The sequence below is a fragment of the Manis pentadactyla genome, chromosome 13, assembly GCF_030020395.1.
Source record: "Manis pentadactyla isolate mManPen7 chromosome 13, mManPen7.hap1, whole genome shotgun sequence".
Taxonomy (NCBI): domain Eukaryota; kingdom Metazoa; phylum Chordata; class Mammalia; order Pholidota; family Manidae; genus Manis; species Manis pentadactyla.
The window spans coordinates 1,742,683-1,765,438 of NC_080031.1; the positions used below are offsets into that span (position 1 = coordinate 1,742,683).

The window sequence follows — 22,756 nt, forward strand, 5'->3', positions numbered from 1 at the left end:
AGCTTAGATAAGCCTCTATAATAGACAAGTATGTTCAGTGGTCTAACTCAGTGAAACCTTTTGAAATCTGGTATTACATCGGGAAAAACAACACAGAGAAAACTGAGTAATATCTCTGTGTCTGATATGAATACTAGACCAAGCTGTGTAAATATTATACAATTTAACACAACTCTGAGATTAAACACTGGGCCCATGTTACAGACGAAGAGATTGTGGGTCCAGGAACCCACACAGTTCGTCCACGATTACACACATTTTAAGAGGCAGAACCAATGTTCACTCGTGGATTTCTCTGACTCTCCGGCCTTTTCCTTATACTGTGTCCCCAAAGGGCGGGCTGGACAGGGAGGCCAGGAGGGACACAGTAGTACAGATATGGTCAGTCCCAAGTCTAGAACGGACACATCTAGAGGTGGAGATTTACCTTCACGAATCCCTTCAGTGAGGAAAGTGCCATAGAAGAGCTGCACCATTGGATTTTCCGATTTGTTCCTGGGATTGCTGCTTTTGGAAAAAAGAGGCAATTCTGCATCATTTGGATCAGACAGGCATGACACTAACCCTAATCTCCACTCAGAAGCAAAAGCAGCATGCTTTCAACCACCCCAAAGAACAGGCCTGAAACAGGTAACGGATCAGCTCAGTTCAGATAGTCACTGAGCAAGCCACATGCCTGGCACTGCGCTGAATTCTGAAGACAAAAAGACAGCAGGCAGGACCCCCAGCTAGAAGGAGCTGCAAGTCTATGAGGAGAGTCATGTGTCTGCGTATACCCAACGTGTGCACCCATACCCAGCGACGGACGTACACAGGCACAGAAGCAGCACAGATGGAAGGACGAACCCTCTGGGCAATTCTGCACGTGAACACAACAAAGGTTCCTAGTGGCTGGTTAGAAACTGAATGAAAATAGCTTATTGCTACAAGCCCACCTTAAACTGTTACTATGTAAGTTGCTATTTGCAAAGCTGTTTTATGATATATGTTTCTTCTGCTTAGGGTTAAAACAACTTAGAAAACATGTTTCTCGGCATCTGTATTTGGTGAGGGATACTTACACTTTTTTGCCCTGAATTTCACTTCTGTCAGTGACTGAAATGATTAAATTTAATGTATCCATATTATACACCATGTTCACATCTAGGATTTATTTGACCTTTCAATACATTTTACAGACAGGCTGTGTCTTTAACAAAGTTAACAGTGATGGCCTTTTTAGCAAGGGCTATCTATGCACAGTGACAAATATCTGAGCAGTTACCCCATGAGGTTTGGTAAAAACCAGCAAGTTCTACGTGAGAAGAGTAGATTTCCTGTGTGTCATAATTCTCACTGGGCCACTGTGAGCAGGAGGGATGGACAAACAAATGCTCGGCACTCACTCGGCACTGACAGCCAGCTGGAATGCGTCCTCTAGCCAGTCCAGGAGCTTGTGTGTGAATTCACTCACATCTTGCTGTAAGAGAGGTATAAATGGCCAAGAATTAGGCCCAACACTATACTCAGGGAAATGAAAAGCTGCCCGTATCTCACCCATGACTAAGATTCTATCACTATGAATCAATTCTTTTTTAAGGCCAAATACCATGAAGATATGAGAACACTGGACCCCAGCTACTACAAATAACAAAGAAGGCCCGTGAGGCGACCTGACGAAGTCGTGGCCAGGAGGAAACTGTACTCTACCACCTCCAGCCACATCTCTCCGTGACAAAGAAAATCTTCCAGGTAGGCCTTAAAAAAAGATCCAAGTAACAGACTGTAGTCCTCTAGAACAATATGAGATATTAATGGAGAAGGGAATGAAAGAAGAACTTGAATAAAATGTTGAGAATTTTGTAGAACTGTAGGACCTTCAGATAGAAAAAATAAATTTTATGAGGAAGAAGCTACTCTGATAGTTAACACTTTTGATTTTTAATGGAAGGTTGGGATGGAAAGTACTAATGTCTAGAAAATAAAAATTGTTCAGAAAAGCTGCAGAACCCAGGATGAAGTACTTTTAAAAATAGGACTTCTCTCCGGTCAGCCGGAGACAAACCTGCAAAGGGTGTTACTCTTCTCGGTGACTCTCTGCTATGATTCATGAGACATCTTCCACTCTCCTTTCTCCTTCAACAGCCCCTGGATATTTCTACTCTTGACACCACTATTTCCTCTTCTCTTCAGGACTGCCAGTCCCCCGACCCCACACCCTTCACCATCTGCTTGTAAAGGGCCAATGCCACACCCACAGTCCTGCTCCATCAGGTCCCCAGTTTATTACACAGTTGAATAAAGCAACATTGTGCCACTACTAACAAGGCATGACTTCAAACTGCACAGAGTTGGCGGAAGACACAGAGTAACAGGCCCCCTGTACCTGCTGTTCCTCGGGAGACCTGAACGCGCCCTTGAGGAGATTCAAGGCTGCCGAAGGGTCTACAGATTTGCGGTTTGATCCCATCATCAGAGCAAACAAATACTGAAGCTCCTGCATAAACACAAGATTCCTCTTTTCCTGTAGGAAAGACAGCAGCGTGTACTTTTATAACCTCTCACTTGGAAAAATCAGAACACATAAAGAGATTTACCAATGATCACTCCCTAATTCATTTTACCTAGAGGTAACCAGTCAGGTCTCAAACTACGCTGTAGGTACCCTGATAAGACTTGTGTACAGGATTACCCTAAGCTAAAGAATATCTATGCAGAAGTGAGAGAGAGTATTGCCAGAAAAACAAAAATGCCCATTTCCTGCAGCTGCCCCCCCCCCCCCAAGGGAAGTGCACTCACTCCCCAAGGTGGAATCCGGGAAGGGCAGCAGCAGCGGGGGACGAAGACCAGCAGGCATTTTTGTATCCCCCACCCAGAGGCAGAAGAGCGGAAGCTCTCAACTCACCACTTCCTTGAAACAGCTTTTCCTATTTTAATCCTACTTAACTTTACACTTTTGCAAACTCTTATTTGTCATCACAAAGAAGGAAAAAGAGCCATTTGGATATGAAAACAAGTATCAGCACAAGCCAAAGAGTGACACAGTCATCTGTGTTGGCCAAAACCTCCGTCCTCTGGATGAAGGGGACGAAGCAACACGAGGATCCCCCGCCCCGACTTACTGTGTGGCCCGGGCAATTTTCCAGCACATCCTGTGGCAGGCTGTAGCTGAGAACAAGTCTTCGAAATTCAGACAACTGAAAGAGAGACTGAAAGAAAGAAAGAAATAGATTCATATCTTTTCAAGTTTTTTTTTATACTGAGGTACATACAACAAAAAGCACACATCGGTGAACAGTTTGACGCATTCTGATATGTGTATACACTCATCTAGGCATCACCCAGATAGAGAGGAGACGTTTCTTTTATTTTGAAAGTATGTATAATGGTCAGCTAGTAATTCTGCTTCTGCTAAGTCTCAGGAAATAATAATAAAAATTTAGCTGAAAGAATATTAATCCTTTTAGGAAAAAACTGGAAAAAGCCTAATGGCTCACAAGAGGAATAGCTTAAATAAACTACAGTACTTTTATACAATAACTATTATGTAGTCATGAAAATAATAGTGTGGAAAAAGTACTTTCGTAAAATGGACTGCTACACTGCAGTGAACATCAGTGACCAGGAGCTACATATATGGGCATGGGCAATCTCAGAAACATTCTGTGTTGACAAAAAGTTGCAGAGAAGAGGGCCGTCCTTTTCTTGTTTAGGGATACATGCGCTGTGGTCACATCTGTGGGGAGGGGGGTAGCTAGAATGGGCCCAGCAGGGACTCAGTCTACAGGGTTTGTAACATCACTTCCGAAGCTGGGTGGTAACCACAGTGGTGATTCCTCTCTTCCACTCTTCATCCTAAGTACTGCATTTTTTTGAAGTTTTAACAGCAGGTATCTGGCCAGTAGAATTAGTGAGAGGAATTCTTTTTATTGTTTCTAAATCAGACATTTCTCATGAATATCTTTTGAGAGTTAATATTTTTAAAAAATCCCTTCTATGACTAAAACACCTCATCCCAACATACTCCTCAAATTAGAAAACCCCTCATGCCTGCACAGTGGAACTCCTAAAGCAAAGACCTCAGCAGAAAACAGGCTCCGACTCCCCTCACTCCATCACAGGCCCTACAGGGATTCAACCAGCAGGGTGAGCACGCGACCAGGGAACTCCGACCACACCCTTGAACCCAAGCTCTCTCTGGAGCCAGGCCTGGGCTGCTTGGCTATCAGGTCCCCTCCCCTCTTTCTGCCTCACCTGGCTGCCCGAGCACATTCCCATTCTTTCTGGGTTCGCTCCTACTCTGCTGACCCATAACTTCTGGGACTTCTGTTCTACCATGAGAAAATAGCTGTGCATCCTCAAGTCACTCCACTTCTTCACCTTTGCCAAGATCTGGCTTTCCCTAAAGATGCTATTATTCTTAAAGACCACAGAAGTGTGAGCTGATACTACATTTCCCAATCTAATATCAATATAGCCCTCCAACATCTGCTTCTTCACCTGTGTTCTATCACTTAATTACATTCTCCTCCTCCATCCATCAAAGTTTAGAAATTCAGAATAATCTTTGAATCCTTTCCATATCAAATGGTAAAAAGCCCCTTGGACTATGCCTGTGAGTGCGGTTTACAACCACCTCCTCCCTTTCAGTCCCTGTCAAGTGCTCTAACCCACTGCCCTCCCTGCTCACCTGGGTCACTACACATGGTCTCCCTGGCAGACCAAAACAAAGCTCCTGGCACACTGCAGGTGACAGCTCTTCCTAGTACCCCAGGTCCGGCCACCCTTACCGGGTGACTCCGGTGCACACTCAATCCTGCCAGCTCTACCTTCAGAATAAACCAAGAATCCAACCCTTCTCTCCTTCCATGGTGAGGAGCCTGGCCCAGGTCACCATCACCCCATGTGAGTCTCCTTACCAGCGCCCCCCACCTGTGTCCTCGCTGCCCCAGGTCCTCTCCCCTCGGAGTGGCCCCAGGGGGAGCCTTTTAGAACTCAGGTCAGCGCTCATCACTCCTCTGCTCAGAGCCTGCAGTGACTCCGTCTCACTCAGAGCCAAGGACGGCCACCTCCAACCTCATCTGCAGGGCTGTCCTGTTGCTCCCAGGGTCGCCACTCGGGGATCCCTGATGTCCTGCCAATACGCCAAGACAGCTCCCACCTGAGGGCCACATGGCAGTTTCCCTACTTGGAATGTTCTCCCCACAGCTGCCCGGCTCACCCCCTTGCCTCCTGCACACCCGGGAGCTCCAGTCTGGCCCCTGCAGAGCCTGTCCTGACACGGCCTGTGCACGGCCGGCTCCCAGCCCTCCTGCAGCAGCTCCACGCTCCCGCCCACTGCTGTTTGCTATCACACCCATCAGTCTAACATCTCTTATAAGTTTATTTATTTATTCAACCAGTTAGTGTTTCAGCTTATTATTCCTTCTCTGTCTTGAGTTTAAGTTTCCTGAGGCATGCTCTGCCTCGGCTCTGCCCACTGCTGTGTCTCACGGGCCTAGAGCAGTGCGGGACGTACAGCAGGTGCTCAGCTGGCATTTGTTGGGGCAGCAGAGGCACATCCATTCAGCCCAGGGACCCCTTGGCTTCCCGAGCATCTTATCTCTAGTGACATGCGCCTCCATTCCGTCTCTGCACCCACACCCAGTCACACGCAGGACGTGCACACCTGAAGCTGCCAATTCTCCGGTTACAAGTCGGAAGACCACCCTCTTGAGCCACACCCCTCTTCTGGCTCATCTGTTCCATTGTGCACAGGACATCTATTCTTGGGCTTCACCAGGAACCCAAGCAAGCTGACCTTTTTCCCCGCCCGGACCATTAGTTCCCTCCTGTCTCCATCTCTCCGTCTACCTGGCTGGATCCCATGGTCTTCAACTATCCTTTGTGAGATTCTCAAACTGCCTTTTTCTCCTTGCATCATACCCAGCAAATTCTCCAACCTATAGGAATCTAATTTCCATTGAAGAATTCCAGACGACTGCTAAGGGAAAGGCCTGGCGAAAGCAGGCCCTCCTGAGAGCTCCACGCGTCAGTGCCAAGCAGACCTGCGAAGTCTGAGAAGCCCCACCACTGGTTCCCACCCCCGTCAGTATCCGGCTGTCACTTCTCCCTGTCTCAGAATATGGCTGGCTGTTCATTTCACAGAGGAAGAAATGCTTGTCTGAAACTCTCACAGCTTTAACCTGGGGTCACTGTCTTCTCCCCCTTCCCCTCTCGCGCTCTTCCCGATCCCTCCCTACGTGCCCCGCGCCCTGTCCTCTCATGCTTTCTCAGAGAGCTTTCTCAGTTACCCCCTCTGACTCTTTCCAGCATCTCTCCGAGGACATGAATCCAGAGAGGCTCCTCGATCTCTCAGTCTCATTCTAAGAACCGACTGATGGCCCTAATTCCACATTCCCTTCCTCTTACATCCTATTCTTAAAACAGATGCCAGAGTTCCTCTTGAAAAGGAAGTAGGATCACATCACTTCTCTGCTCCAAACCTTCCAATACTTCCGCACCTCATCTACAGTCCCTAAACCCTCAACATGACCCCAGGCTCCCAGCCTCGCACCCACTACCCTTCTGGCCTCTTCGTGGTCTGTGCCCCCCGCCCCACCCTTGCTCACTTAGTTCTAGCCTTCTTCCTATTTCTCAACACATTAAGCAAGCTCCTGAACCTGGGTCTTTTTACCTGCCTTCCCTCTGTCTGCAGTGTTCTTTGTGTGGTTATGTAGCTCATGACCTCACCTCCCAAATGCCCACCTCATCAGAAAGACCGAACGTAACCATCCTGTATAAACAGCACTCCTTCCATCTCTAGCTCCTCTTGCCCCCATTCATTTGTCTTTATGGCACTTATCACAACCTGACACATAGTTTGGAATTGCCTGTCCCACTCTTTCCAAAGTAAACTCCATGAGAGTAAGGGCTTCATTCTGTTCACTGCTATGTTCCCAGTGCTGAAACAGTACCAGGCACCTGGTAAGGTGAATGAATCCATGGATTTTATGTGTAGGAGGGGAGGGTTCATTCCTGGCTGAGCAGATGGGTGGATGTCAAGCACCACAAAGGTGACAGCAGAGGCAGGATCAAGTGCTGCACTGGGGCCATGTTAGGTTTAAGATGCCTGAGAAATAATTCTGGAGAGGTGACCCTTTCTCTAGGGGAATTCATCTACTCCCTTGCTTTATGAGCATCTATATGCTACTGATCCCAGAATTGTATCTGTAGCCCAGACTTTGTTTACTGAACTATAGGTCCACACAGGTGACTGCTTACATGGCACCTCCATGGGTGCCTCAAACTCAGCATGTGTAAAGCTGAGCTGAAATCCCACTGTTAACACATCCAAATTATCTCCTCCAGGGTTGGAGGGCACTACAATTCACCTGGTTACTCAAGCTAGAAAGCCTGGGTCTTTCTCTGCTCTCCCTTGCTTATATTCTATATCCAACTGCTGTAACAAACCCTGCAGATTTCTCTCCTAAGTGTCCTCTAATTGGATCCCCATGGAATGTCTTTACCTCTCCCCTTCCATGGCTCACGCCACTTCTCTAATCCAGGCCATTGTCACTTCCTGCCTGGGTGCCACAATCGCCTCATGACAACTGATTTCTCCTTATGAACCTCTGCTCTGCTGAGAGACATCACTCACTAAACGCTGATCCCCTACTCAATATATTTATGACCACAGAGTATCATGGTCAGTACCGCCCAATTTAGACATGAGAGCACAAAACCCAAATATAAGAGAGCAGCCAAAACACAGTAATGCTACGGGGAAAACCCTCCCGTGTTATACATCTGTTTGCATTTTTAGAGCTATGTCTCTCACATTTCAGTTTAATAGATTACGAAGGTATTTCCAGAAGGCACAGTTCTCTTAGAAATATCATACCTGAATAACAGCGCTAAACCAACACGTATTGCCAACATTTTTCAGCCCAACTGGCCAACCATCAACTCTCCTCCAGTCGTTAGGGTTGGGATTTTCTCCCCAGGCCTCACAGCGTTTTCTCTTTGAGCGCTTAGTTTCTGCAGAGGTTGCTTCATGTATCCTATATTGTGCCAACATATCACATATCAAGAAAGATAAAACATAAAGAATGGTATGCTCTATGGGGGATGCAGTGACCTTTTCTGGATGATTCAAAATGCCAGATACATGAGTTACTAGGTAAACAATGGCTATACAGTAACTGCAAGATTATAATTTAGGTGAAAAGTAAGGGTTAAACATAGAGAGGTTAATCCCTCCATAACAGAAATCATGATTAAGCAGACCCATGACAGAACTGCGCTGAGACTCGACTATGACTACAGCAGGACTCTGTCGCGGACCCTGACACTGAGGGAGGCAAGAATGACCCTCTGCTAAAGATCAGAGCCTCCAAACTGCCTAGCACACAAAACCTGGCTCCGTTTCCCTGAAAGACCTCAGCAGTGCGAGGGAATAAACACGTCTGGGAACTGACAGGCCCCTTGGAACTGTATGTCTGTGAAACAGTATCAGGCAATCACCAAATTAGTACCAATTCAAAAAGTATTCCCCCTAGAGACAGGGTAGCCGAGTGATAACTTTCATTTTCAAAGAGCCGACAACATAACTCAAAGTTTAGAAAGGCTCCAAGTTTATACAGAAAACATACAGGGTTTGCCCTCTAGCAGTTGTGAGCTACACAACTTTGCAGGCTTCTACCCAAAGACCCTTATCATACTCATCACACTTAGGCTTTTCAAAAAAATGAACCAAAGTGTAAGCTATGTGAATCAAAATTTTCTCCTGATAGAAATTTCATTAGATGCAATTAAAGGCACTTGAAAGAATTGCTCCTCATCGGCATTAAAGAGCTACTGCCTGTGAGTTAACACATTAATGTGGGGAGTGAAGATTGTAAATTCAATCAATAACCTGTTAAGATCTTTTCCGTCGGCTTGAATTTTGGGGGACTCCAGTAGACTCAAAGCAATGGCAGCCTGAAGATCATCTTTGTTATCACAAGTAAGGTCTATCACTTCTGTAAGACAAATAGAAATTTAATTAGTCTACATGCAGGGAACACTGCCCTTCTGTTTGTACTGCAGGGAAAAAGGCAAAAGTGTTCACAAAACCAGATGTACTCCCTAGCTCTCACTGAACCAGCTCAGGGGTTCTACCCCAGGCAACTGAGTAACTTACTGCTACCCTGTAACCTTAAGACTAGCCAATGATATACATTTACAAGCAGCTAAAATGAAATTAATCAAATACCCAATTATGCAGTCTTCTTCCACAGAGTCAAAAATACATATCCCATATTAAACAGTCTCTTTACTTAATCATTGGAAAACCTACCAACTAGATTTCAAACATTCAAGGAACAAATATTTTCAATCTCACACAAACCATGGAAGAGAACAGAGAACATGCTCCTCAACTCAATTATAAGGTCAGCATAATATATATCCTTGGTATAATCCAAACCAGTCCAGAATAGGGAGAAAGAAAAAATAACAAACCTCACACAGGATCACAGATGCAAAATAACAAAATATCAGCAAATAAAACCCAATAATGTACAAAACAAGGTTATATAGTAAGACCAAGTTGAATTCATTACAGGAATGAAATATTGAGTTAACTTTAGAGAACAGACCAGTAAAATTAACTATCTTAATAGTTACAGGAAAAAAATGATCATCTCAATAGATACAGCAAAAAGTATTTGGTAACATTCAACATCTATTCAGGAATAAAGACTCCAAGCCAACTAGGAAGAGAAGAGAATATTCTTAGGCTAAGAAAGAGTGTCCATGAAAAGCCCATGGCAGACTTTATACTTAGAGGTGAAATGTTAAACACAATTTCTTCAGACTAAGACTAAGTAAGACACAGGTGTCCACTACCAAGCCTTCATTCACCCATGGCTCTGAAAGTTCTGGCCAGTTCAATACGAAAATAAAAGAAATCTTAAAACACACGACTGGAAAATAAGAAACGAAGCTGTCATAGTTCATAGATAATGATCAGCCATGAGGGAAACCCAAAATAATCTGTAGAAAATAGTTATAACAACAGGATTAAGTGTACAAAAAGTTAAGTGAATTTCTACATATAAGCAACAAAGAACATTTAATTTAAAAAAGAAAAATCCACAAAGAATATCAAACTGCAGTAATTAAGATTGCATGTTACTAGCATTGAGGAAAGACATAGATGGATGGGACAGAATCAATGGAACAGAATTAAACCATCAAATTTATGTTCAACTGATTTTTGATATAAGCACCAAGACACTTCAATAGGGAAATATCTTTTCAACAAATGGATCTGAGACAACCAGATATCCATATGCAGAAGAATGACTATTAACTCTTACCTCACACCATTTACAAAAGTGAACTCAAAGTTGATCACTCCCTCAAGATAACAGCTAAAACTACCAACTCTTATTAGAAAACAGGTGTAAATTTTCAAGACTTTAGAGCAGGCAGTGGCATCTTAGCACTAAAGCACAAGCAACCAAAGAAAAAAGACGAATTTGACATCAAAATAAAACACCTTTGGGCTTCAAAGGACGCCATGAAGGAAGTGAAAAGACAGCCATGGAATGGGAGAAATTTTTGCAAACTGTATCTGACATGGGACACATGTACAGAATATATTTTAAAAACTCCTGAACTGAACAGTAAAAAGATAAATAGCTCTAATTTGTAAGTGGGCAAAGAATCTGAATAGACATTTCTCCAAAGAAGATACAAAAATGGTCAATAACCACATGCAAGGACCCTCAACATCAACATCATTAGCCATCGGGGAAATGCAGATCACAACAACAGTGAGATGCCACTTCGCACCCACTAGGATGGCACATACCAAAAACAAAAACAGAAAATAGCAAGAGTTGGCAAGGATGTGGAAAAAAGTGGAGCCTTGTGTATAGTTCGTGAGAATCTAAAATAGTGCAGCTGCTGTGGAAGTTTGAAGAATTAAGTTTGGCAGTTCCTCCAAAAGTTAAACAGAGAGAGCTTCCTACCACTGGACTTAGCAGTGATTTCTTGGGTATGACACTGAAAGCATAGACAACAAAAACAAAAATCAGCAAACAGGACTAAATCAAACTTAAAAAACTTTTTGTGCATGAAAGGATACAATCACACAGAGTGAAATAGCAACCCATAGAATGGGAGAAAATATTTGACAATCATATATCTGATAAAGATTAATATCCAGAATATATAAAGAACTCCTATAACTCAACAAACAAAAAGTCAAATAACCCAATTAAAAAATGGATAAAGGATTTGAATAGGTGTTCATTACATACAAATGTCTAACAAGCACATGAAAAGATGTCCAATATCACTGATCATCAGAGAAAAAGCAAACCAAAACCAAAATGAGATCGCACCCCACAGCCATTAGGATGCCTATCAAGGAAACCCAGACAATAACAAGTATGGTAAGGATGAATAAAAACTGGAACCCTTGTGTATCACTGGTGGGACTGTAAAATGGTGCAACTGTTATGGAAAACAGTATGGAGGCTCCTCAAAAAGCTAAAAATAGAACAATCACATGACCTAGCAAACTCATGTACAGGTATATATCCAAAATAATTGAAAATGCGGTGTCAAAGAGTTATTTGCACATCATGTTCAAAACATCACAATTCGCAAAAGCCAAGAGGTAGAAGCATCCGAAGTCCACTGATGGAGAAATGGGTAAAGCAAGTGTCGGGGGTACTAGTCAGCCTCAGACAGAAGGAAGCTCTGGCACCTGCTCTAACACAGATGAACTCTGAAGACATCATGCCAAGTGAAATAAGCTGGTCACAACAGGACACACACTGTCTGATCCCACTTATACAAGGCACTCAGAGTAGTCAAAATCACAGAGACAGGAAGAATGGTAGCTGCCAGGAGCCGAGGGGAGAAGGGAATAGGGAGTTACTGACTATTCAATCGGTTCAGAGTTTCAGTTTTCCAAGATGTAAAAGTTTTGGAGATCTGTTTCACAACAATGTGAATACACTTAACACTATTGATCTGTGCATTTTAAAATGGTTAAGATGGTAAATTTTTATGTTATGTGTTTTTTAGCCACATTTTTAAAAAGCCACACATAAAAAAAAATAAATTATGAAGTAATGATAGAACTGTAGTTCTGAAATCTCCAATAAAATCATCTCAGCAAACACCAACAGCTACTGAAAACACTAGGTGGAGAATTGTGTAACATTTAATTCAAGCTGACAATATCTGAACACACTAAGGATTTTAACAAACTAAAAGAGGGCATCTAGACATTATCTGCTTCTTGGTGTGATAAACAGAAGACACACACACAACACTACCTACGACACTGTCATGCCAGCTGAGCACCTAAGTTCATAGGAAAAGCAGGAGACAAAAAAAAATCCATTAGAAGGTACCACTGGAATGGTATCAGCAAATTCTAGAACAATTCTGTGAAATTTGACAAAACAAAGGCCTTGATTTCTTCAGACATTAAATTGCAAGTGAAGAGAGGTGGAATTTATAAAGAGAGAGTCTTAAAAGACATTTCAAACATATTTAATGTTTAAATGTTATTTGGATCATTATTCTCATAAACCAAGTGCAAACACATTATTAATGAGACAACCAGGGAAATTTCTCCACTAGCATTTGATGAGATTAATGAATTATTATTTTTAAAGTGTGACAATGTTGCAGTTATAAAAAAGTCCTCTTTTAGAAATACTAAAACAAAAAGTTAAGTATAGAATTGCTACATGACCCAGCAATTCCACTACCAGGTATGTGTCCCAAAGAATTAAAAACAGATACTCAATGAAATAGGATGGAAAACATGAAAATCCCATATAATACAGAGCTGATTCCACAGATCAGTGGGTACCTACAGTCTTTTCAATAAAAGCTGAGTAGCATATGGGGGGCCGGGGGCTGGCTGGGCAATCTACCTTATGCCTTATCAAAAGAATCCATTTCAGATGAACTAAAGATATAAATGTGAAAAGCAAAACATAACAATTTTAGAAAATATAAGAGACTATCTCATGACTTCAGGGTAAAGCAGTTCTTAAACAAAAAGCATAAATCATCAAAAAAGATCAATAAATGCCACTACAATAAAATTTAGCTCCTGAACTCAGAGAAAGAGCCTCGCACTTAGGAGGCTCCCAGGATCTGCCTCCTGCTGCCTTTGTGGCCCCCTCCTCCCGCCCCCCTCATCACTGCTCCTCGGCTCCACTCCTTGCCGCCCAGCGAGCAGGCCCAACTGTATCCCAGGACCTGCTCCCTCACCACCTCCCCGTCACCTCCAAGGTCCATGCTACACACAAGCCACTCCCCGGCACCTGCCTCATCCCTCTCCAGCCATCCTGTACCTACCATACTCACATGCTATATGCCTCACTGATCCCCTTTCTGGTCTCCTCCAGGAAAAATAAGCCCCATGAAGACGGGCTGCCTGATTCTTTTTACTCACATCCAAGGCCTTAAAGAGTGCCTGGCACGTGGCAAGTTCGCTTAAATGCTGAATGTATGAATAAACAAACGAATGAGTGAATCCATGTAAGAGCTTAGAAGCATGTCTGGCACATAGCAATGGTTCAATAATTAGCTATTATTACCAGTATTTCCAAAGCGTTGCTGTGACTGATAGGACATGCACTCATCTCATTTTCTGCTAGTACAGAGCAGGGCCAAGACAAAACACCTACTTGCTATTATTTCTTTGCTGGCAGCACTTCCCTCTGCTTCAGATGGTTCTGCAGCAACAGTGTCCTGACCAGGCTCCCTAACTGTCCCCTCAGTGAGGAGGCTGACTGCCTGGGTGATGTCGCCATTGCTGGCCTACAGACGGGAGGAAAGAGAAACTCGAGGTGAAGTGTCACGGCATTTAAAGTGAGCGGCGGGCTAGCTTTTTGGGTGTGACTCCTTACTACCCAGGTGACATACTGAGTGTGTCTGGGCACATTCTAGGGTAGAAAGCAGAAAAGAGCATGATGGAGAACAGTAAATCTGCTTAAAGGGCAGGCACATCAGGCTCCCAGGTACGGGCAGGGAGCTGCTGTGCTCAGATTTCACCCAACATGCAAACAGGACCGAAACCCAGAGGAGCCTTATTCTCACTGCTCCAGACGCTGCTCTCCCCGTTTCACAGTATGACAGTGTCTGGCAATCAACAGAGAGATTCCAAACGAAGTTAGCTTCTACAGTAAAGTGCCAAGCAGTTACCAGATTCTGCAGTGGAGACCTTTGTGCTATTTGTTTTTAACTTTTCATCAGGAAGACCCTCTAACGTATACAACAGCAGAGGGAATGCGCAATTAAATCCACGTACCCATCACTCAGCTTCAACAATTATCAAGCCTGGTCGGTCTCTTTTCACGTTCTGCCTATCCTCTCCCAGATATTTCAAAGTAATTCCTAAGCATCTTATATTCATCAATCAACATTTCAGAATGTACCTTTTAAAAAATATAACCCACACACTATTATAACACAATTATTCCTCTTAAGGAAGAGTAACAAGTTTTTTAATATCAAATTACCAGTGCAAACTTCCCTGACTCAAGTATTTTTTAGTTTTAGTCAGGATCCATAGAAGTCTACACAATGTGATCAGTTGCTAGGTTTCTTAAACCTCTTTTGCCCAGCAGGGTAAAGACCCTGCAGAGCTCCCTCGCTGGGAGTCTCTCCCATCCCCGACTCCCCCCCACTTATAATTTACATGGTGAAGATACTGGGTCATCTGGCCTATGGAGCTCCTGTCCCAAACCTGCTTTTGTTGTGACATAAAACGGGCTTGAACTGATGTGACTATGATAGGAACTGTCTTACACTTGCGACTGACGGGGGATTTGAAACCAACCTTCAGAGCTTCGTGGAGAAAAGAAGGGTCCTGAACTCCTGTGATTTCTCTCAGTTGATTTAACAGCATTTGGCAGCCCTGCATTTGAAGAAAAAAAAACAGACAAATGTCAGTCAGAAAGCAAACCTGGTTACATTAGAGAGTACAATCATCTGGGACAACCAAGCCTGAGACCTGCATTTTCTACTTAAAAGAACCAACAAGCTCCAAGCAACAAGGCACTGACTGTCAGACACAATCTGGAATAACAAGTCCATTACTCTTCTAAAAGCTTAATAATGCAAACTGTTTTGGGCACTTGTAGAATATGAGCAAACAGTAAAACTGTAAGTATATACAACATTAAAATGGAATATTCTAGCCTAAATGGACACTTACAGTGCCTCAGGTTTCTCTCTGTGAGCCGTACATAAGTAGGTCACAGAGAGTCCAGGGAATGTGCATGGATGTGAAGATGTGCTATTTTAAGCTTAACTGCACATGCCATTTGTGTGTATCATTTTTCACTGATAAGTTGCCAATTGTATAATTAACAAATGATATCACTGCCATTATATATAATAGGTTTGACTGCTTAAATAGATAAAGCTAGAATTTTCTGAATTATAAGTCAAATTCCTGAGGGAACAAACTATGGAATGTTGTCATTTCACTAATCTGAATCATGGAAAAACCTATCTTGTTGACTTCCAGCTACCACAGGATTATAACTCCTTTTCAGTCTTAAATTCTTCACCAGAATATTTTATCCCGTTTTGCACAAAGACAAACACAAAACACCTACTACTTACAAGTAAGCTCAATTTAAACAACTGGCTGGCCCAACTGAACACATAATGACCTTTCAGAGGAATAATGAAAACGGAGTATTTCAAATTTAATTCAGTGAGAAGGAATGTAATTTTACCATTCCTAAGGCTGTCCTAGAGTTAAGCCCCAACCCCTTCAGTTAGTAATGTTTCCCGGGGGCAACAGACACTGCCAGCTATGAGAGAAACAGCACCCTGTGCTCTTCAACAGCTGAGGGCCCAGTGCAAACTTCAGTATCACACAGCCAGAAATAACTGCAACACCCCTGTGCCATCCTCAGAAAAGCATCAACAGTCTTTCAGTCCTAGTCACAGGCCAGGAACGGAACCCAAACCTGCCGAGACCAGCAGCCTGTGAGGCAGATTCCTGCCAACGGCAGTCAGTGCCCGGGAGTGCGGCTCTCAGGCTAAACGGTGTCCAGACCTAGGCTTGGAAAACACTGAGAACAAACATGGGGGTGTTGGCAAAGTAAAGTATTAAAAAGTATTTTTCCAAACTAATTCTAACTTGGTTTTACAGTTTAAAAGTGTGTGAATCTATGTGTCTCAATCATATACAATTTTCTAAAAAATCAAAATCAGTATACCCAAAAATGGGTGGAAAACACAGATCTTCCCCAGTTTACAATGGGATCATGTCCTGATAAACCCATCGCAAATTGAAAATATCTTTTCAATTTACTTAGAACACCTAACGTACCAAACAGCACAGCTTAGCTCAGCCCACCCTAAACGTGCTCTGAACGCATGCACAGGCTGGCAGATGGGCAAAGTCACCTCACACGAAGCTTGTTTTGGAATGAAGTGCTGACTGTCTCAAGTAATGTATGAATTCTGTCCTGAAAGTGAGAAACAGAAGGGCTGCACAGGTGCCCAGGGGTTGAGCCTCCAGGCTGTCTGCCCTCGTGACTGCATGGCTGACCCAGAGCTGTGGCTTGCCACCCTGCCTGCCTCACCAGAGGGGACATTACCAGACTGGGAAGATGTCACAATTCAAAACTCAAAGCATGGTTTCTACTGAATGCACATGGCTTCTTCACCATCCTGAAGTCGAAAAATCATTAAATCCAGCCACCGTTACATCAGGGATGTCTGTAATCAAGAGCATGAAATGACTAGCATATGAACCTTAAAATGGAACCAAGAAGGTAAAATGGGATTGATAATCACATCTTTACCTCAAATTACTCTCCCAATAAGAAATAATGGCTAACCCACATTGCTTACTTTTAGCCAGGTGCTGTTCTGAACACTTTGCATGTATTAACTAACTTAACTCTAGTAATAAACTTGTGAGATAGATACTATACCCATTTGACATAAAATTGAGGCACAGAGAAGCTAAGTAACTTACTGAAGGCTATTGCTGGTAAGGGGTGGAGCTGAGATCAGACCTCAAGCCCCTGACCCCAGGGTCTTCATGCCCACCTCTATGCTATGCTGTATCTAAGAAGACAAAGAAAACAGGCAAGAGTGCTACTTATGGCAAACAAGGCAAATATTTTATTTTTGTATGTTGACCTTGATCTTTGAATCTTAACAAGTTTCTAGTAGTATAATCAGTTTTAAACAAACTAACCTCAAAAAAATACTAAATTGGACTAAAGCTAAGGTGCCATTGTTGACAAAAAGCACCATTTGTTTTAGGCACCAGTGTCTCACCTGTGGGTTTCAGCCCTAGGCAAGTTCACTATGGATTCAGTGAGACAGAGGAATGACAACAGAATGTTCTTGGGGTAAAAGGGTTTATACCCAGCTTTATTTTCCCAGAGGTAGGTCGAGCACTAGAATCGCATCTGCATCCAGAAGTCTGCAGGTCTGTAATCTACCTCCTCTCTGCCTCCGCCCAGCAGGCCAATTCCATCATCAAGTGGTTTAGGGTCAGGTGAGGCCCTGACCATAGAAACTTGCATTTTCCCCACAACCACGAAGGAGAAAACCTTTTGCCACTTAAACCATGACATAACACCTTCACAATAGGCCTAGGAGACAATGTGAGTTGGTCACACCAGCTTCCTGCAGCCCTAATATTTATTTATGTTGAGAAATACAGCAATTTCTCCTGCTTTCAGGTGTGTTCCTGGCATGTAAGGCAAATCTTCTGTATTTTTCTTAGTAACAAGGTCATTACACCTATGGTATCTTTCTTTCTTAGGTCCCATAAAGCACTTGATTTATAGCATTGCAAGAAAATTTAAAACTTCAATCATTCCTCCAATGACAAATATTTTACTTCAAATTAAAATCAAATTTATACCCTGCTGTTACGTTTCTATGCCTTTCTTTATACACAATTTTGTCTTTTAAATGTTGAATCACAGTGGGATCTTTTAAAGAATATTTTAAGTGACAAGCACCCTAACCACGTGGCCCCAGCCCTACACATAACTCTGCTGTCAGGACAGGAGGAATAGCTATCACCAAGCCCACATGTATGCAGCAATGACTGTCACGCCTGCAACTGATGACAGGGACTGCAGGGAACGCCTCGGTGTCAGAGGCCCTTGGACGCCAAACAAATGCACATTGATGAAATACAGGTACTTACTAGTCACTGTATTTTCTGTGGGTTGAAGAAAGCCCCACTCCTCTTTCTCCACTTTGTAGCAGGTAGCAGTGGACATTAATACATCTAGAATATTCTCAGGCAAGGATAATAGACTCAGTTTCCCTTTTTAAAAAGCTATTGGGCATATTGACAACTGTAAAATTGTTTTGTACAGTTCCAAGAACAATGTTCTACATGTTCTTGTGTATCCAAATTCCTCATCTTGCTACTCAAGGACTGTTATCTGACTCCACCTTGACCTACTCAAGCTTTTCGGCTATTCAACTCCTTACTTCATAAACTCACCTCTTGGGAGAGTTACTGGAGTATAATTACTACTATCTCTAGCAATACCTCCTGTGTTTGTTTAACCATGGAATGCCAACCTACAGTCAAGGTTTGTACTCGTCTTACTTCCTCCCTAAAGCTGTTCCCAAGAACTCTGGTCCATCGCATACCTCTCCTCCCCTTTCCAACCTCCCACGTTGATGGAAGGAAGGAGTTTGTGAATGAATGGTACTCACTGTCTTCTCCTGGTGTTTCTAATCATGTGGTTCTCTAATCATTTTAAACATGAAATTCTTACCCCTGTAAAGGCAAGAATTGTTCAGCATTATCCATAGGGCAGTGCTGATAATGATTCTAACATTACTGAACGCCTCTGTGCAGAACCTTAGGTGTCTCAAATGCATGTAATCCTTTTATTCACCCTAAAAGGCAAGAATCATTACCTTCATTGTGAAAATTAGGAAACTAAGGTTTACAAAACCTACTTTGTCATCAAATATCTTGAATTAAAAAGACAAATCCAAGGTAACTTATTAAGAGTCTGAATAACAGATCTCACAAGGATTAAGCTATGCTACTGACACCTATGAATAACTGCTATGATTCAATTCAGTTTATCATCAATATTTAGCTAAACCTAAGTTCTCAGTAGTGTCCACAACCCCAATCTTGATATGTACTATATATTAAATGTTAATTTCACAGTAACAGACAAACTCAGCTCATTAGGATCCTACTGTATTACTCAGTTTCTCCTAGAGCTTCACAGGAAGGAGACTGAAATATTAACTTCACCTTAACTACGATGGTATGTATAGTACACACCCAGCACGGGACAAGACAAGCCTGTGCCCCGGTTATAGTGAAGCCACGGAGCTGGCAAGACCCAACAGGTTTGCACTTCCTTAGCTAATCCACATTGTTTTCACAGAACAAAAAGGAATGTCTTTTCTTGCCCAAAGGCAGGGAAGAAAGACGGGCACACACAGATCTCCAGGAAGAAGGAACCTGGGCTTTTGGACCTCAGCTCTTTGGTGGCTTTGGTGCAATCAGTTCACCTCTCAGGACTGAGCTTTTCTTAAAGTAAAGACAACAGTTCATCCATAATAAGCAATAAACAGGGTTATTCAGACAAGACACGAAGCTATCAAGGTTTTGTAATAAACAGTAACTGGCATAATACTACTGCAACTAAATGAAAACTCTGATTGCATAAGGCAGATTTGTGAGCCTACTAATTAAGAATTTTAGCTTTAAAACACCTAGTTTGGCCCTGTAACAAGGAGCCTTCCAGACTATCCGTCTCTCAAACAGGATTGCTATTTCCGTCACTCTGGCGCCCACGTCCTAGTCTCAATTGTCTGCCTGTACAAACATATTTCTAAATTTAAAACTAATGATTGATAACTGTTCCTTTATTCCCAAGAAGTACCAACGCATGCCTAATAAAATTCCCTCCAAAATTAAAGATCGGGTTTTCCAATTTTAAATAAAACTTAAGTACCCAAGGAAAGCAAAAGAAGACCTTTAGGAATCAAAGAAGACACGGAGCAGCAACACCAGAAACCCAGTGTGGACAACAGGTTCTTAATGCCCCGAGGCCCCGCCCGCCACCCCACCCGCCACAGCCCTGGTGGTCCTTCCGTTTTCCTGCCAACAACTCCACGTTGGTTCAACTGACTCACAGAACAGAACCCAAACGTGCCATAAGGATATGGCTGCCTAAAAATGACAAATAGCAGTTTTTTGTAGATATAAGTAAATCTCCAGAAACAGGCTACTTGATAACTTGTTTTAATAATGCAAAAAATAGGTACATGACAAAAACGCCTGTTTCAGTTTATCACCTGGCTTAAAGTTTTTAAAAAGCATTAAGATTAAGCTTTTAAAATTTAACCATTCTGTGTAGAGGGGTTTTAACTGGAATTAAAAGCAAGAGAAAAAGAACTAAACATTATTTACTAAAAAAATATTTTCCATCTCCTTTTTTCAAATGTTCTAAGAAATCCCAACAGCACAAAAGATACAAAATGAAAAGGAAATTTCTCTCTTTTTCCCATCCCAGCCCCATTTCCCAGGAATAACCACTGTTAATAGTTTCTGAAAGATCTTTCCAGAAATGGTCTTGGCAAATGAATATATGTCTTTCATACTATGTATCAGGTCCTGCAACTTGCTTTTTCCTTACTTTAAAACACATTAAGGCAACATTCTTTTCATCTCTTTGAATATATGCCCAACAAAATACTAGAATTGAGGGTAGGAAGCTGTAAAGACAATAAGGTCATATGGAATCCATCTTCAAAAATTAAAGAAAATGCCATTGTCAGCAACATATTGCTAAGGTTAATTGAGAAACAAGGAAAATATGGGGGAAGGTATCCAATTTACATGCTTATAGTTTTAGAAAGCTAACAACAGTAAGATTTTAAGTTATTACTAAGTGGGTCTCAGTGTGCAGTTCCTACTTTTGATAAATAACAGGGCCCAGGGAGGGGATGTGGGGTTGGATCAAAAAACGGTTCTAAACATCAGGATGAGTTTAGACTTGATCTGATGAACAATGAAAAAAATCATACAGGTTCCTCAGCAGGGAAGAAATATGAGGGGGAAAAAAGGTACTTCAATGGGATATGTGAACAAGTGCAAAGTGGGAGACACTAGGGAAAGACAGCTTAACCATGAGTTACAGGGCTCCTGGGTAGGCCAGATGTGATGAGACAGGTAGGATGCTGGTAGAAGACATGAAAAGGTAGATGTAAACATCTCAACGAATGAAGAGATAAGGTTAGTGAAATATTTGAGAATGGGTGCCAAGAGAACACTATTGCCAATAACATAAAAGGAAACCAGTAAGAAAACCAACAATGTAATACACCACAGTAACAGAATCAAGGAGAAAAAGATACATGATCATCCGATTGTTGAAGAAAACATACTTGACAAATGTTAGGAAAGAGTATAAAACCTAAATGTGATTTATTCCCACTAGGATGTTTAGACATTTTAACAGTAAGGTATTAAAGGGCCACGTGGGGGAAGCTGCTCGGGCTGAGAGTGGGGGTGGGGGAATTGATAAGGGCCTGGCGATACCTGTTTGAGTTTTTTTAAACCTACCAATAAGAATAAGACATGTAAAAGAAAGATATAACGGGCTTAGGCGACGTCCGGGGAAGCCTGTGAACCGGGTAGTACTCAGCCAATGAGGAACCAGGGGAGGGACGCGCGCACTAGGAGATAAATTATTGGCGCCAAACTCCCCAAGTGTGCCTGCCCACCAGACACCGGATCTTGAAAGACTGTCATTAAAGCCTCGCTCCGCTGTTCTCTTTGTCTCCATGTCCACTTATTGAACTTGGACCAGTGAGTGTGTTTCTCACAATTTGGGGGCTCGTCCGGGATCCTCTTGCCTGTGCGAGGTGGGGTCCCAAGCGGAGTGGGAAGACGTGTCCCGCCCGGCTTTGGGCAGCCCGCTGTGTCTGGGCGTCTCACCTTTGCACGGAAGCCAAGGGGAGACCCGAGACTGTTGTGCGGAGACAGCGTGACCGACGCAGGGGAGAAAACGCAGGCACCGTGGCAACCAGGCAACCTCGTGCACGAGCCAAGGTGGGAAAATTGGGCTATAACTACTGCCTTGGTGGTTGGGCATTTTTCAGAGGTCAAGTGTGTGTGGCTGAGACGTGTAATATAGGGGTGTGTGCAAGAAACTTCCATTATGGGGGGTTGAGTACACAGGGATCTCAGACACAGGGACCTCTTGAAGGATGGGAAATACAAATTATAGTTCCTAGGGAAGCAGATAAAGGGAACCAGATAAGCTCCCTTGGAATTCCCCCCAGATAGCCTGCTGGGGTGAAGGTTACGGTACTGGGGGGACGCCTTCTGTACCGGGTTAAGGACAAACAGAAGATAATCAAATTTTGCTGTTTTGTCTGGATTAAAGTTAGATCAGATGAAAACTGGCTTTGCCAGGTTTGAGTTATTTTTTGATGGTAATAAAGCCTCCAGTTCACCTGAGGAATCTGTTGGTTACCAAGGGCACTTCCCCTATTTCCCCTCAACACCAGGGAAGGGAAAGCTAGGGAGGAACTACAAGAGACCTCCCAGGACAAGCCTGCTGTTGGGAGAGCGTTCTGTGTTTTCCTCGGTCCCTTTCCCCGCCGCAGCCTCAGCCGAGAGTTGGGAGGCGGGGACACGGCGGTGAGGCGGAGTGACAGTTTTGTTTGGAGTTACTGGGGGAGAGAGAAAAGTGAGCCCGCCTCAGGAGGGAGGGGTGCCCTGGGAGGT

The 22,756-nt window shown here is 43.1% G+C and overlaps 1 protein-coding gene across 10 annotated transcripts in view; it reads right to left on the minus strand.

Moving 5' to 3' along the window:
- USP28 (ubiquitin specific peptidase 28) overlaps positions 1-22,756 on the minus strand; it is a 55,896-nt gene that overhangs the window by 22,062 nt on the left and 11,078 nt on the right. For 4 of the 10 annotated variants that reach the window (XR_008993185.1, XM_057490305.1, XM_057490303.1 and 1 more), the window contains exons 2-9: positions 14,825-14,902; positions 13,671-13,803; positions 8,876-8,981; positions 7,862-8,021; positions 3,102-3,188; positions 2,366-2,503; positions 1,386-1,459; positions 428-507 (exon numbers count right to left, since the gene is read on the minus strand). Coding sequence is in view for 9 of the 10 variants with exons in the window: in XM_057490305.1 (XP_057346288.1) it covers positions 428-507; positions 1,386-1,459; positions 2,366-2,503; positions 3,102-3,188; positions 7,862-8,021; positions 8,876-8,981; positions 13,671-13,803; positions 14,825-14,902 (856 nt within the window). In the remaining variant the exon portion in view is untranslated. Of the gene's footprint in view, positions 1-427; positions 508-1,385; positions 1,460-2,365; positions 2,504-3,101; positions 3,189-7,861; positions 8,022-8,875; positions 8,982-13,670; positions 13,804-14,824; positions 14,903-18,705; positions 18,728-22,756 lie in introns of those variants that run through there. The other 6 variants (XM_057490306.1, XM_057490304.1, XM_057490300.1 and 3 more) reach the window with 4 other exon arrangements.